This window comes from Poecilia reticulata, chromosome 6, assembly GCF_904066995.2.
Source record: "Poecilia reticulata chromosome 6, P_reticulata-male-v2, whole genome shotgun sequence".
Classification (NCBI taxonomy): Eukaryota; Metazoa; Chordata; class Actinopteri; order Cyprinodontiformes; family Poeciliidae; genus Poecilia; species Poecilia reticulata.
In genome coordinates this window covers 26,177,624-26,194,958 of record NC_088835.1, presented here as the reverse complement: position 1 = coordinate 26,194,958, position 17,335 = coordinate 26,177,624, and the positions used below count along the sequence as shown (strand labels likewise).

The 17,335-nt window shown below is 35.8% G+C and overlaps 2 protein-coding genes across 2 annotated transcripts; one reads left to right on the top strand and one right to left on the bottom strand.

The window, feature by feature from the left end:
• Positions 1–689: 689 nt before the first annotated feature.
• scamp5a (secretory carrier membrane protein 5a) lies at positions 690–10,668 on the bottom strand. The gene is made up of 7 exons (XM_008411976.3): positions 10,454–10,668; positions 8,952–9,034; positions 8,713–8,832; positions 7,314–7,470; positions 7,131–7,232; positions 6,249–6,366; positions 690–5,422 (listed from the first exon to the last, which is right to left on the bottom strand). Exons 2-7 carry the CDS (start codon positions 8,956–8,958, stop codon positions 5,234–5,236), a joined length of 693 nt encoding a protein of 230 aa, XP_008410198.1. The 5' UTR covers positions 8,959–9,034; positions 10,454–10,668; the 3' UTR covers positions 690–5,233.
• Positions 10,669–11,648: 980 nt separating this feature from the next.
• Positions 11,649–16,820, top strand: parp16 (poly (ADP-ribose) polymerase family, member 16). Its single transcript, XM_008411977.3, has 7 exons — positions 11,649–11,871; positions 12,438–12,634; positions 13,834–13,971; positions 14,055–14,261; positions 15,148–15,319; positions 16,077–16,221; positions 16,344–16,820. The coding sequence occupies exons 2-7, from the start codon at positions 12,446–12,448 to the stop codon at positions 16,477–16,479; spliced, it is 987 nt and encodes a 328-aa protein (XP_008410199.1). The 5' UTR covers positions 11,649–11,871; positions 12,438–12,445; the 3' UTR covers positions 16,480–16,820.
• The last annotated feature ends 515 nt before the right edge of the window (positions 16,821–17,335 follow it).

Here is a 17,335-nt window from a genome sequence, read left to right as displayed (position 1 = left end):
CCTAAGTTTAGTTTGATTCTCTGTCTGCATTTGTTTGATCATTTAAAACATAAAAGGGGTAAATACTTTTTTCCACAGAACTATAACTGTTTTAAATGCACATGACAAAACTAGCAAAAATTATGAGCCTCAGAAATTAGTCAAAAATTTTAAAAAGCTGCCTTAGATTATAAATTTTAACATTTCTGACAACCTTATTACTCATCTCAAAGTTAAAATGTATAAAAGTAAATATACGTGAAATAATACTAAAAGTTGAGATTTTTTAAACTATGTTTAAATGATTTTTCATGTTTTTCATTAAATATACTACATTGTCCTAAAAGTCATTTTATGGATTTTAATTCACTTTTTAATGTATTTATTTTTGCCAAAAGATGATTTAGGCAAAAAAAAAAATTGTCTATTCAATTTTTATTATTTAAAACTAATTTAAAACTTTGTCATTGAGGTTCGGGGGCAAATTTCTGTAGGGCTGTAGAAGCTGGATTTTCAAAAAGCGCATAAAAATATAAAAAAAAGAGTAAAATTTTTATATTCAAGTCAATCGCCAATATTTTCATTATTTTTAGTCATTTTTATCCAGAACAAGAATTATAGTTAATGTTTTTTTAAGAAAATTTAAATGAACCATAAATAATAATAAATTTTAAAAATCAGCTCTTTTAAGTGAAAAATAATAAACAGGCTGCAACAAGAACGATTTAATTTCTATCAGGGAAAGACCAAATAATACAAAAGTAATACACAAAAATGTTATTCCTCATTTACGTCACTTATGGAGACACAGCCTCCTCAAACATTTATTTCATCTAAATACAGCATGTTCCTACTGAATGTGGCAAATATTTACCTCATTATATATTCAGGACTACCTATGATAGAATATATGATAATACATTTCATACAACATACAGTACAGTAACGGTGGGAAACATGGAAAATGGCTTCCAGAGGCTTTGATACTGTGACATGAAATGCAGAGTGACATCTGTCCAGGAACCAGCAGCTACTGCCAAACAATAAATTCACATCTAATCCCAGGAACTGCATATGTCTGTGCAATGTTTTACATTTACTGTACAGGAGGAGAAAAAGCAGAAGTGTGGTGTCCTTTACAGTAATAACTACTTTATGTGCCTCTGCTGGTGAAAAAAAGTTGAAAAATGAATAATCAAGCCTGTTTTTTGTTTCATAACACTCTGTAATAAAGCCAGGTAATTAAAAAGAAGTCAGTTTGTGCTGAACCTGACTAGATTCTGTTGACCATATAAGGAAGTATTGCTTCACTGTAATTTCAACTTACTTTATCGTGAATGTCTACAGGAAACCCAGCACAAACATTTAATTAAAGCTGCAGTATTTAACTTTTATTTAAAAAAAAATATATATATATACATATATATATATACACATATATATATAGTTTTTTTAAACATATTTGTTAAAAATTCCACCATGTCTTGACAGCATTTTTCAGATAACCTGTGAAAAAAATCAAACTCCTCCACCTCCTCAAACAGATCTGATTATTATCCGATGAAACGCACAAAAACAACCAATCAGGGCAGGGAGGAGGGGCTTAGCGCTGTGAATCAAGCTTGTGTACTGGCTCTTAAAAGTCCCAACGGTGGAGAAACAACTCACACAGGGAAACCGCTTATCCGCCGTCTGCAGTGGCTATGCTAACTAGCAAGAGGCTGATTGACAGCGCTAAGACCCGCCTCCTAACTCTGATTGGTTGTTTCTAGTTAGCACTAGGAGAATACAAAGAAGATCAACTTTTTCCACACATACCATACAGTTTCAACAAATATGTGATTTAAAAAAAAAAAAAAGTTACATACTGCAGGTTTAAATGAAAAAACAACTTTCAAATAATTATAGTTTGAGCAACACTTCACCACAGCCATGGAAGGGACTCAATGAGCATGTGCTTCAGTTTCAACCTCACGTCACCCGAAATACACAGGAAAAACAGCGGTGGATACAAAACCAAAACAAGAAAAGTAAAAACAGAGCTTATTAAAAACCACATCATCACAACGGGACAAGACGACCCACAGGTTTTTGAAATAATGACCATTTAGTTACACATCTTCACAGCTTTGTCAAGCGAAATACTTTATTTTACCGTCTACTGAATGCTCAGGAAGTTCTCAAAACAAAAAAAATTACACTAGTCTGAAATTTTCTGGCTGGAAAATTCACCAAATCTCACACCTCGTCTTCAGTCTTACGTGGAAATAATTGACTTTCAATTTAATATTCTATCTTATTTTACATTAATTCATGGAATAACACCAACAGCCACAGGATGACACACTAATGTAAGGCCTGAAGTTCACAAGCATCCACATGTAGGGGGTTAATGGAAGAATATGCCAAAGAGGGAGGGAAACATCCATCACTCTGAGCACCTACAACAAATATTACCATAATTTACCATTTTTGTGTCTTTTTTTAACTGTAGTTTTGGTTTTCCTTCATTCTTCCCCTGTACAACATTGATTTGGAATGTTTATCCAATAAAAACCCTAAACACTGAACCAAAATCAGCCTGCTCAACATTTATAGCCAATCACTCCAATATGGGTAAGCTGGGGTAATAAAACAAATAAAAATAAAAATAAATCCAAAAGCTTGATGTTTTACAGGCTTAAAAACGGCTATCGCACCTTACCTGAGAATGTAGAAAACATCAAGTAATCTTAACAAAACAGGTCCCAGAACAATAAACTTGATTAAACAGAAGAGGATAAATTAATTGGCAACACTGGTAAAGATGTGAAGAAGGCCTTAAAATAAATAAGGTTTTCACTGTGTTAGAAATCCAACTTTCAATGTGATTATAAATAAATGTGTGTATTAAAGACCCACTGCTTTTATACTTTAACTAGAACCATTCAATTTGTTTACATTAGACTTAAAGAAGCCGTGTTTCCATTACAAATGTGCCCCAAACTTTGTTGATCTTTCGCTCGTGTCAAAAAAAATCACAATTTTGCAGATGCTGTGTTTCCATTAAATAAGAAACGCAATTAAAATCAAAAGTGAGTCTGTTTGTTTATGCGATAAATGGTTTAAAAACATGCTGTGCCATTGTTCTCCTTCCACTTCCTGTCGTCTTTTTCATCGTTTCTGCCAGAAGTAACATCCGGTTGTTGCAAAATTTCATCCTTTCAACCTTTTATTGAAAAACATACGTTTTTTTGAGATTGCCTTCTTTCCATTATGCATATTTATTTCCATAATTCCAATTTGTGCGATCATATGGTCAATGAAAGCAGCTGGCATAGATAACTCCAAATCAACTTTTTTCAACTGATAAACTGTCTAAAAAATGTTATTTTGGTTATCATTATATTTCTGTACTAATTTTGACATTTTCATGTAAATTAGTTTAGTAAAGCCTGAAAAGTTTCTCTCAAAGGGTGCAGCTCACACTGTAGACTGAAGTGACCCAATTCCGATTTTTTTGGCAATTCCGATTTTTTTGCTGGGGCCGTTCACATTGCCAGTAAATGCGAAGTGTTCTGCAGTGTGAACGGGCAAACGACCTGAAAGTGTCCCGCATGCGCAGTAGAGGGCGCAATAGCGTCAGCGTTCTCAGCGTTTCGCCAACCGCCATAAAAAGAAGAAGAGCTCCGTGTTTGCAGAAGTAAACATGGAGGCTAACGGTGGAGCTTAGCTTACATATTTGAAGTTGTTGTCCGGCCGGAGCAGCATATTAACGACTTAATCCTCATATAATCTGTCATGGTTGTTGTTTTTCTTCCCGCTTGCGCGTATCAGGACGCAGAATAGTGAGATTTGTTGAGAATCAGTGACGTTCAGTTCGGATGAATGCGGCCAGGACGTTATGGTCGCATTTGAATCGCATACGTGTCGGATATGGGTCGCATTCGAAAAAGAATCCGACCTGTGCTGTTTACACTGCCATGAAAAGATTGGATACAAGTCACATTACGTCAAAAAAAAAAAAAAATCGGAATTGGGTCATTCAGGTTGCAGTGTAAACCCACCCAAAATTGTTGAATCATTTCTGTCATTTTCAATCATTTTCTTGACTTGTGCCCAACAACTATTGTTTGACCTGTTAGAAATTTAACAATTACTTCCTAGCATTTTTTATTTTGACATCAAATAAATACATGCAAAATAAAGTTTGGATTGAATTTTTCTCTTGTGGAATTATTCTGCTGCAATGACAGATGCATTTATAACAAGGTTTTTAACACATCTTTACCAGAGGTGACAACATATTTGTCTGAATCTGTCACACACTTAACATTTCATAAAATTTGACAAAAAAACCCCCTCATGATTAAACTGTAGCTTCAGCTGTAGCGTTGATGCTATCGCTAGCAGATGAGCCTAGCATAACAGCAAAATGAGAAGGTAGAATAATGACTGACTCCTAGAAAACTTACGAAAAATGTACCCTTAAAATCCTGTTTTAAGATGCAATAAACAGAATTAGGGCTGATTGTAACACCTTTGTTGCATTCAAACAGAGTCAGATATATTTTTATACTGCGAGTTAGCTTATACAGCTTGCTAGCTGTATAAGCTGTATAGCTGTATAAGCTTAACAGCTTATACAGCTTATTAGCTGTATAAGCTAACTAGCCAGCTTATATCGCTAGCTAGCTAGCTGTATAATGGCTAGTAGCAAGCTAAGAAGCTATTAAACAGTTAGGGAGTCATTATATCATACAAATGCTAGCAGCTAGCTGCTGCTAATAAATGTTTACACTTTTCCAAAACTAGTCCTCAAATTAGAGATTTTTCTAACAAGTTCTCTTGATATTTTTATGCTAGCCAATGAGTATTAGCTGAGAAACTAACTGCTACTCCTTGTAGAAAAACAAAGACGATTCAAAATCAAGCAGGAAATTTCAATTTGCGAGTTTGAGTGCTGCAACACATGATGGGACCTGAATGAATAAAATAAACACCTCTGGGGTTTTCTTAAAGCCATATCAGACTGGAGGAAATCAACACACATGCTGAGCAGCAAAACAATAACAGCAATTTGTTGATCTGAGTGAACTTTCTAAAACTTTTAAATTTGCTTAAAAGTATGTTTCTCTCTCCTTTTTCCCTACATTTTTCTACCTAAAAATGATCCTGTCCTGCGTTAAAATGAAGGGCACCTAATTCTTAGTTGTGTTCATAATTGTTCCCTTTTTAGCTCTCCCTCTCCGCTCCTCCGGCCGGCCCGTCTGTCCTACATTGGGTCGTCGTAGTTGTAGGTGGGAGCCGCTGAGTACTGGTTCTGCTGCATGGCTCCCTGTGCAGCTCCCATGGCCGCCTGCTGGGCGGCCTGCTGGACGTGTGGGTTCTTCCAGGCCCCCGTGGCCCACTCCTCCTGGGCTTTACCCAGACTCCCACCGCTGCCACGGTAGAAGTTGTGGACCTGGAAAAAGTAGAGCATGAGAATTAATCACTGCCTAAACTAGAGCTGAAACGATTATTCCGATTAATCGTGATTAATCGATTGTTGAAAAACTCATTAAGTAATTTGGTAATCAATTAATCGTTAAGTGGAGTTTACAGACACAAAAAAGACAATTTGCTGAAAAAAAAAACACCCTCAGAGCAGTAATTAAGCCAAAATTATACAAAATATAAATTACTATTATACTAAGTACGGCTGAAATTTGATGTCTGAAAAAAATTGGTAACTAATTTAGCAATTGTTAACTGGAGTATAGACTCAAAACAAGATTATTTTCTGAAAATATAACATATTCAAAGCAGTAATTAAAACATAGCTGTACAAAAATATATACACGTTTTGCGTTTAAGTAGGGCTAAATTGATTAATCTTGATTAATCGATGATTTAAAAAATTGTTAACTGCTTTAATAATTGATTATATTGTTAACTAGAGCATAGATTCAAAAGAAGGCAATTTTCGTAAAAAAAATTAAAATAAAAAATATATATAATTACAGCAGTAATGAATCCAAAACTGTACAATAAATATACAAGATTAAAAAAGAAAATGTAATCTTTTACAGAAAGAGACTCAGAAATAAGTAATAAAAACCATACTGATAAAAGAATAAAAAATTATGAATCACTACTCAAACTGAAATTGAACCTCTTGTTGAAAACAAAACAAACTGTGCACAAATAATATGCAATAAACCAAATTTAAAGAACGTGACTGAAAGGCAAAGCCCAACTCGGATCAAAAAGAGCTTCCTGATTCACCAGGAGGAAAGCGTAATGATCACCTTAGTAAGGGCGACGAACGAGAGCACAGCCACGGCAGTGAACATGATGGTGGGAATCAGCATCACCACAGCTGAGCCGATGTTGGTGCTAAAGAAGGTGATGGTGGCCAGCCAGCCGCTGAGGAGAACCACAATCAGATCCTGAGTCACACATGACAGAACCGTAAAATAATGGCATGCATGACAAACAGCGCTTTCATCTAATGACTCAGTTTAATGGCTCTGTTCATCACACCCAAAAGAACCTGAGAAGGATCAATTATCAAAACAATTCAACATTTAAAGGGGACATATTAAGTACAATTTACATTTTGCAAGTTTTTGTACTTCCATTTGGATTTCTGCTGCTTCTAAAAACAGCCCAAGTCCTTATAAAACCACCTCACCATTTTTTAGTAATCAGTTAATGTTTTCTAGTGTCTGGAAAATGAGCTGTTTCAAAAACCTTCCAAAAGTGCTACCTAGCAACCGCAGCAAAGCCCAGCCCGTTACCTAGCAACCCTAAAGGAGCTCCACCAGACTTGGTCATCTGCTGTTACTGTGAAATTTGGTCACATTTTACAAGTACCCATGAAATGTGACTTGACAATCGACTCATTTCCCAGACGCCAAAAAACATAAATTTACTGCCATTGTGGGTTTTTTAAGTGCTTGTGCTGTTTATAGAAGGAATCAGTTGGAATTATAAAAACATCCAAAATGTTATATTTAAGAAATTAAATATTTTCAAAACTGCTTTTTTTTGCCTTAGATTTCAAGACCTGAAACATTTAAGTGAGACAAGAAGAAAATAAGTGAAAATAGAAGAAATCTGTACTGAAGTGAATACTTTTTCACAGCACTGTACAGTATAAAAGTTAACTAAACACTGAGAGCTCTTACCAGACCCCCCAACCTGGGATGCCAACAGTCTGGATGATACTTATCACCACCTGAGCCATGAAGACGAAAAAGAAAGCCATGAAGTTGAAAGAGCTGTCGGTCCTGCAGAGAGACAATGATTGACAGAATAAATGATTCAGCAGAAACTGTTTAAAACGCGTGCTGAAAGAGAGGCGTGCTTACTTAAATGCCTTGTAGATGGGCCTGAACCAGCACACGTAGGAACATGGGGTGAAGAGTATGAGCCACAGGAAGGCCATGCCAAAGTTGGTCGCTCCTCCACCTCCGCACATCCAGGCCAGGCAGCCAATCAGGTTAACGGCTAGCGTGGCACTGTTCACTGTCAGCATCCCAGAGACACAGAGCAGCAAAACCCGTCAGCTGGTTCATCGTGCAGCAGGAATTTAATCGCTGTGGATTCCTTTAACGCCCTCCGGATCATTCTGTCTCTGCTCCGAGTTTATGTTAAATAGATGTGGAAAAACTTGAGCTAACTGGAACTGCTAGTCTTCGCTGGAGAGGATGCAGCTGTAAATTTACCGCAAGTTAAGAGCCAAGAGTGTCTTAAAATTTCCAGACTTCAGTGAGCATTTTAAATGTTAAAGTTAATGGCTATTTAATTAGGAAAAGCACAGTTTGCCAGAACGTTTGAAAGGAATATGGCAGAAGGATTTACAAATATACTCCTGGTAAAGCTTGACCAGGAAGTCTTCTGAATACCAAAGCACACTAGAGTCAGATGTGGGCCAACTGTCTAACAGCTTTGGTGAAATTGGGTCATGAACACAAGGAGACATTGTTGTGATAAGGTGGGTTGGATCAGAATGTCTCAACAATCTCAGAACAGTATGTTTCACTTCCATTTTTCCTTGACCTTTTTCAGGTTGGACCATATTGTGAATTTTGGACAACTGAGGTCAGATTTGTCGGATTTTAGAACCTGATAAAGTCCAGACTTTATTTTATTCTGATCTGTAAAAACATAAAATGTTCTTTCTCTTTTCAATTTTAAGTAACACATTTTTGGAGATGTCCAAACATGTTGGAACTCAGCTGGGGTTGCTAGGTAACGGGCTGGGCTTGGCTGGGGTTGCTAGGTGCCGGCTGGGCTTGGCTAGGGTTGCTAGGTAACGGGCAGTTTTGTGACTTTATATTCAGAACATTTTTGAAACAGTTCATTTTCCACAGCACTCGGACTGTTTTTTAGAAGCAGTAGAAATACAAATGGAAGTACAAAAAAAAGAAAACATGCAAAATGTGAATTTCTCATAAAAGGTCCCCTTTAAAACCAAACAACAAATCTTTTTTAATTGTCATCTTAACAAATTCCTCCAATTTCTTATTTTATCTTTTTTAGTCAAAAAAAATAAAGGAACAGAAAATATGTCACTTAGCCTATTTAATCATTTAAGTTGCTACTTTTTTTAATATATAAATGTAATTTTTGGTAAATAATTGATATGGCATAAGCAAACAACCATAATACAGTTTAGCTTTGTGATTGACCTGAAGGCAAGCAAACTGATGCTTTTGTAAACAACATGGATAATATTCACTATTCTTCCCATGCAGGTTCACTCACAGATCCAGAGGTAGTAGAGCCTCTTGCACATGGAGCGCCGTTGTTCTGGGATTTCATTGAAGTCCTGGTAAAAACATGGCTTGAGGGGGATGAATCTTGGCAAGGGAGGGAAGTTGTTTTCTGGCAAACACAGGAAAAGTAAGAATGAATCACTAATGAATGAACGAATCCCATTTATTTCTTTAAATAAATGGGAAACGCTTCGTCTATCTGAGTGACTCAAAAGTGGTAAAGCTTACCAGCCATGATCACTGTTCAGTGTTTTCCTCCACTTTTCAAACAGATGCAGAAACTTCAATCTGAGCGGCCGACAGAACTAAAACTGTAGAAGAAGAGCTGCATTAACATCACCAAGACTACAGAGGCCACCACTTCTTTCCTGTCCATCAAAATTTTTGTTATTGCAATGATTTTTCTGCAAAAAAACATAAAGGAAAAGAAAACGGCACTAAACTGACTGAAAGCATCCATCCAACATTTAGCTTTATTTCTGTCTGAATATACAGAAATGCAGAGTTGTGTATTAACTAGTTATATTTATTCAATTATATTTACATGAGTAACATTTTGGGGAAAAAATACTTTTAAGAGTATTTTTACTACGCTGTACGTTTTATTTTTACTTAAATAATTTTATTATCAAGTATTTCTTCTCTAACTTGAGTAAGATTTCTGGATTTTCTACCCTGAATGAAAAACAAAGATGCTTTATCCAAAAATTCACCAGTCACAGACACACACCTGCAGTTTTTCTTAAAGTTTCATAAGTTTTATATTGAAAGAAAGTAATCTAAAAAAAATTCCAAATCAGATTTGGTTATTTCTGCTACTTATATGAATTATTGTCACTTTGATCCTTAAAATACCAACATTTCCACTCATGTTGGTCTGTGTGATTTACACAATTTTAAATATTAAATGACTGATCATTTGATCAGCTACTCAGCACATGAGTAGACTTTTTACCAAATACTTTTTTTACTCGTACAGTAACTTCTTGAATGGCTACTTTGTACATTTAGTTGAGTAAAAGTATGTTGAAGTAGTACTACTCTTACTTGGGTACAATTTTTGACCAAAACTGCAGAAACAGAGATACATTTTGCGGACATTACAGCTATGTTTAGCTGAATGTAAGGCACAGTATGGCCTTGTTTATGCTTTAAATGCACAAACACCAGAATAGGAACGTATAGAATCCACTATATTACATTATTACACTATATCACAGATGACTGATAAGCTTCATATAAATGGTTATAATTAACCCCTCTTGCATCATTTTACTCTTAGTAACCATCGTTGACTGTGCATGTGATTCAAGTATGAAGGACACATTCATCCCCGATAGATAAACAGCTTAATCCGTCACAAAACGTCCTGAATGATGGTGATTTTTATTTAATTTTTTTTTTGCCATAATGATGTAAAATGTCAAATATTTCAGCGGGTGGCGGTGATGCAGCAGCAGGACGCGGTGCATCGTGATCACAGCGGATACAGGAGCGTCCTTCAGCCTGTGTGAGTCACGGTGCCTCGGTGATGCTACTGATGCTGCTTCTTCTTCTTCGTCCTCATCATCCAGACGAAGCGCAGCTCCAGCAGTAAACTGCCTACACATCTCCAGGGTTTTCACTCAGCAGCCACAATCCGCTTCATCTCATCAAACTGTTCTTCCTTCCGCCCTCCCTGTAAGCTAGATGTCTAATGAATGAAAATGCATTGATTTAAAACGCCTTACCTCCCGTTTACAATCCAAGAATAATGCTATAATCCTCCTTTTCCTTTAAATTGCATCCTATGATTCTTTTTCCTCCCTACGATAATACGCGCTGCTGAAAGGAGGAATTTGCTGTTTAGAAAAACATATATAGGATGTATGGAGGCCGTTATTCCTCAAATGATGGGGCTGGGAGTCAGGAGTGGTCACGTGACGTGTGGTCTTTTTCTTTCTTTTTTTTTTAACGAATAAACTCCCCTCCCTCCCCTGCGTTGTACCCCGATGAGACGGGATTTGCTGCGGCCCACATGACCAATCAGAAAGGAGGAATGTTCACCCAAGCCCCGCCCCTTTTAGATTTCATCCATAATGTCGAAAACAAGAATCTGCTCTGATTGGCTACCAATCCGGAAGCTACTTCTTCTTTAAAAAAAATAAATTAAATAAAATTATTTATTTATTTATTTATTTATTTATTTATTTATTTATTTATTTTATTTATTTATTTATTAACAACATATAACAAATATGGCATCGACATCAAATGTATTCAAACCTGAAAAAGCCAGAACAAGCTGCTTCCAAACAAATATAAGAGGAAAATAATTTTGAAGTTTTCAAATTTGTAAATACAAGTGGAAAAAGGAGTACAAGGTCAAAATGTTCATATGTCTGGTTAATTTGGGATTCTAAATGATGACGTTATATGAATGTAATTATCAGTATAAATTGACTCCTACACTGTAAATTCTAAAGGCACTTCTAATTTATGACATAAATGTAGACTGAAATGTTCCCAGCAAGGACCCAGCTAACATTTTATCACACTGTTTATATTTGCCACCTAGTTATTGTGCAGTTGTAAGTTCTCAAAATGACAAAGTAAATTGACAGAGAAGAATATTATTATCTAGTAAATTAAAATGTCTGACAAATATTAAAATAAAAATTGGGTTCTTCGTCAGAGGTCATCATATTATGCAAATTATTAATTTTGAGGTTTTTGAATAGCAAGTAAGAGGACACAACAAAAATAATTTTGAAGATTAAGGGGAAAAGAAAACATATTACCAAATCAGGTAGAAGGAAATATGTTTCATTATTGTATTATATGTGCTGCTTTCGCGTATCTTCGTATCTGCCACTGTCAGCTGCCTTGGTACCATGGAAACGGTTGAAAAATCTAAAATGTTCGGCCGATTTTACCATGTATCTCTATATTCGGGTTTAGTGATGAATAGATAACGCAGTTTTATACACAAATTAGCTTCTTTACAAATACTTATTTTTATTTTGTGGTTGTATTTTTCCTCTCATTCATAACGTGAAATTCTGACACACAAAGTTCATACTGCACTTGAATGCAGCAGAAATCAAGCTAACATTGTGTTAGCTTTTCCTGTACTGTAGTGCTATGAGTTGAGGAAGACTTAAGCCAGGTAAGATCAGTTATTAATGAGAAATATCGCTTTTTAACCACACAGTGACTCATTGTTAAACATTTCAATTAACACACAGGAGTTAGATGTTTCATATTTGTCATAGATATCGATACGCTGTGGAAGATATTTATGTCGTAGCCAGCTAGCTTCCCTACAGCAACTAGCCTGTAGTTTAAAGGCTCACAGTCATAAAACAAAAACAAAAAATGCGGAATTTAAATGTTATTGTTTAATAAGTGGGCTTCCGTTTTCATTGATATGTCAAGTTTGATCTTGAAGTTGAGAATACAAGTTTATTTAAACCTCAATAAAGGTGATCTAGTGAACTAGGTGTATTGTAAAGTTTAGTAACCCTTGCAGAAACGACTTCCCTTTTAAATTCTTAAAGGAAAAGCAGGGAAAAAGTTAACAAATGCGGCCTAATTAATTTAACTTTGACACTTTTGACTAAGTTACAACGCTGAATTTAAATGTGGGTCCTAAAATTGAACATAAAGTGCACAAAAACAGAACATTTGTTTTGGCGTAAACCTGTTTGAATCTTATTACCTGTGTTTGTTCAGTGCTGGGAATGCAGCCACCTCTGCCACCTGAGGCTGTCAGAGAGCTGGTGAGCTCCTGTCTGCACAGAGACCCGGTAGCAGCGGACCTACGCTGCAGCCTGTTTGTGGCTGCTGCACAGAGCTACAAGAGGGACTCTTTGCTCAGACCCTTCCCTCCTCGCTACATAAGTGGTGACATTAAGGACTTTGAGGGCCTGGTAAGAGCTTTACAAACAATGAAACGCTCATGTAGTTGCTGGTTTGTCCTAAATGTTAACATGCATCTTTAAAAAATGTATCTACCCAAAAATTGTACTCAAGTAAGAGTAAAAAGTACAGTGTAGTAAAAAATACTAGGTTAATTATTTCCAAAAAGTTACTCAAGTAAATGTAATTGCGTAAATGTAGTTACTACCAGAAAAACAGAAAAAGTTAATACTGCCATAAATAAATTCATACATTTTTTAATCCATTAATTAATGGGATCTAATTTTACATGCTGCAATTTCAGTTTATTTACATTAGGAATACCTTCACACATTATAGAGGATGGTACTTTATGCAAACACTTGGTGGCAGTAATGTGCTACTAATGTTGCTATTTTTGTCTGTCAGTCTCGTTGCACATGAATACCAAGCAACTTTAAAGAAACTGTTTTGTTTTTGCACATTGAAGCAACGTATGTATGTACCATCTAGGTAAAATGTACAACGGTTTATTGCACTATCATCTGCACCCCTACCTTAATAATTGATATTTTACAGTATTTTTTATTTATTTCTATCTATTTTTAATTGTTATATTTTATTTGTTTCTGTCACTATTTTTTACTCTTGTACGGTGTCCTTGAGTGCCAGAAAGGTGCCTTTGAAATAAAATGTATTATTATTATTATTATTATGCAGCATAGTGCTACGCTAATAAAATAACACTAAACTACTAATTTCAGTAATTTTATTAAGTGAAGAAAAAGTAGTGGCACTTCTGGTGTCACCTGCCACAGCTTAGTAGTGGCAGCATCCAGCTTCAGTGACATGTCACGGCTTCTGTGTCATGTTGAATATAGAATATGAGCATGAATCATTTTATTTCAAACAAATAAATATTTTAAAAAACCCAGAATATATACATATACATACAGCTGCCACTGATTTGGTGCCAAATGCCACAGCTTTTTTATTTATATGCATTCTATTTTTATTTTTATTTATTCTAAATCCCGTTATTCATATTCAGTATTCAATCTGACACAGAAGCCGTGGCATATGTCACCAAAGCTGGAAGCTGCCTCTACTGAGCTGCAGCAGGTCCACCGGCAGCCGGGGCAGGTGACACCGGAAGTGCCACTCCAGCTGCCACGGCCACGTTTTGAGCTTTTGTGTTAATATGCTAAAGAATGTTTGTTTTGTTCTTCAGTTGGCAGATGTGAACTCTCTGCCTGGTGTGAGAGATTTGGTGCGGTTAAGGCCCAGAGAAGGAGATCATCATCTGGCCCTCGTACACTGGATTCTTTCCTCGAAGAGCTTCGCTGTGAAGACCCTGCAAAAAGATGAGGTACAGGGCTGTAATTACACATAAACACGCATCATATTCTATTTTCCCACTTGTATTCATCCTGTGTTATATTTGATCTTTAGTATGCCAAACTCTGCAAGCTGACAGAAAGCGAGGGGGTTTCTGCACCGGTACCGGACTTCCTGTTTGAGCTGGAGTACCCTGATCACTTTAACACCCGGTTTGAGAAGATGAGAGAAGGACGAGAAGTTTTCTACGCATTCCACGGGAGCCGCTTGGAAAACTTTCATTCAATCATTCACAACGGGCTGCACTGTCACCTCAACAGGGTCTGAGCTTTAAAAATAAAAAAATACTACACACGTCTAGGAATGCAACAATTCATCGAAAGATTACAGTTTTATAGAATTTGTTAAATTATGATTTGCTGTTTAGCGCAATGATGGCAGGAGGATTATTTTTCCCACAAATGAGTTGTCGATGAATAGAAAAAAAGTAGTAATGGAGTAAATTTCTGTCAAAAAATTTCAGAAATTTTCTGCTAAAAATAAGGAAATTTCAAAGTTTGAATTTGCTTAAAAATCTCAGAAATTTTCTACAAAAATCTTGGAAATTTCTGAATTTTTTATTCTGAAATTTCTGAACTTTATGGAAAAAAAATTATCTGGCGAATTTTCAACTTTTCAAGCTCAAAAATTTTCTTAATTTTTGTAGGAATTTTTTTAGGTGAATCTCCAAATTTTGTAACTTTTTTTTCTAGCAAACTTTCAACTTTTCAAACACAGAAAGTTCTCAAATTTTTTAGCTTAATCTAAAAATTTCTAATATTTTTTCTGGAAATGTACTCCTCTATACTAAAGGCCTTTATACACCATCATAAACTAGAATCAAAGGGAAATTTTACATAAAAGTCAGTGTTTAATGTTTCAATTAAACACTTTTTAAATTTTCAAAAGTTAATGTGAAACGTTTTATTTCTCACTTAAAAAAATCATACTTCAAAAGTGGTATTTTTTAATTGTATTATATTTTCTTATTAAAAGAAAGAACTGATTAGTTAATTTTCTCATCTTTATTTTACAAGCTTAAGTAGCAACTAGAAGGGGAAAATTAACTCAATTAATCATCAGAATAATCGATAGATTACTACAGTCCCACACATTTCTCTTATGAAACAATTTTTTTCTGAAGTGCTACCTGATGTGATGCGTGCAGAACTCTGTGTTCGGCGAGGGGACGTACCTCACCAGCGACCTCAGCATGGCCGTCCTCTACAGTCCCCACAGCAGCGGCTGGCGTGAGAGCATCCTGGGTCCTCAGCTCAGCTGTGTTGCCTTGTGTGAAATCATCGACCATCCAGACGTTAAATGCCAAGTGAAGAAAAAAGGTGCGTCTAGCTGTGTGACTCCCAAAACATCACATGGATTAAATCATGAAAAGCTGCTGCTTGACTTACTGTTAGCTAAGCCTGTTGCAGCAAACAATACATCAATTGATAGTGTGATAAATTAAAACACGCTTGATCATTTTCTTTTGCATGATTTGTTGCTTTTCTCTTTTCTCTACCAAAAACTGGATGACAATAAGCTTCAGTCTGACGCATTAGACTCGACTAAGCATTTTTTTGAGGGACAGTTTTGTGTACAGAGACTTCATTTGTTGCTTCATTTCTTTTATTTATTTCTTTTGGATATTTAAAATGTCTTCCAGTTCCGGTGTTAAATGTTCATTACAAATTAAAGTTTATTGATCTTTAAGAATGTGTTCTCAAAGATCATTGGTCATCCAGAGCGTAGTTTTTCAGCTGCGCTTGAAAATTTTCTCAAAACAGCAATATTATCGTTTATCGCAGTAACCAGGGGTACACCGATTTATCGGCCAGCCGATTTATCAGTGCTGATTTCCTTCATTTTGTGAGATTGATGATCAGCCGATATTTAGATGTGAAGTTTATCTTCTCCCCTGATCTTATTTATCTACCCCAGCAAAGGTCTAAAAATCAACCACTGTCCTTTTTTGCTTTCCTCTGAAAGGTTTGACCAGCAGACCGGCCCAGCAGGTCATGTCTGCACATTTGCAGTTAACAACAGTTCAAGCAGCAGTAACTTTGCTAATGGCTGCTTGCTATTTGTTTGCCATTTCAGATTCTGATGCCATCGACAGGCAGCGCTCACGAGCCAAGAACAGCGAAGGGGGCGACGTTCCGCAGAAATACTTTATAGTCACCAACAATCAGCTTCTACGAGTCAAGTATCTGCTTGTGTATTCTCAGGGGAAACACCTGGCCAGGTAAGAGGTTCAGGTCTCATTTCCAGTAAGATGTGCAGAAATCTACTTTAACTCATCTGAAATAATCAAAATGAATAGAGTGAGACGTCATTCACTGCTGTTTCTTGTTTGTTTTACGTCAGGCATACCCGCAGCAGGTCGTGGCTCCTCAGACACCATTTTGCCATCATGATGAGTCTCTATCTCCTGCTCCTCATTTTCATCGGTGCCTTTAACTCCACCTCGTTCGTATCTTTCTGGAACAGACTATTCAGGTGACGGGACAGCATTAGGGAAGCCCCAGCTGCTTATTATCTGCAGTGCCTTTTCTGATCAGATGCCGAGATGCAGACCTGAGCTTTGATTATGTTTTATACACCTTTAACTCTACTCCTCTACTGTAAAAATGCTCTTGTTTACTGTTAACCAGGATCTTTTAAATCACAGTTAGAGCACCCTGTTCTGTATTAATCCTGTTGAGGCTGCTCTGTATTTTAATAAAGGTCTGCAATGTTTTAACTGTAATTTCTGTGGTTTAATGAATAATTTAAAGATTCTATTTTGAAACTTGAAAACTGGACATTTGCATTTATCTTCAATAAAAACATTGCATAGACTAAGTTTGGATGGTGTTGCTTCTATATTTGTCAAATTGCTGCAAAAATGGACATTTGTATAGAACAAAAAGACGTTTAAAGATTGCTAAATTATTCTGAAGTCTGAGTAAGGACATGGTTGGTAGATTTTTTATTACACGGCGTCACCGTATCCTTGAAATTTTATATAAAATTAGGGCCTTAAAATGTCTTAAATTATTATTTTTAAAAATTTATTTAAATACGTTGTTCAGAGGTCTTATACAATATCATGCTAAGAAAATTAAAAAATATATAAAATTATGAGAATAAAGTCATGAGAATGTCAATAAAATCGTATTTTTTCTAAAATTATGACTTTCTACATGACTCTTTTCATTATATTATGACTTTATTCTATCATTTTGATTTTATTCTCAAAATAATCGATAATTGCTTCTCTAAATAGTTATATATGGAATATGACTCCTCTGCGTCACTTTTTTCTCATTATTATGAATATGTTCTTGTATTATTTTGACTTTATTATCGTACGACTT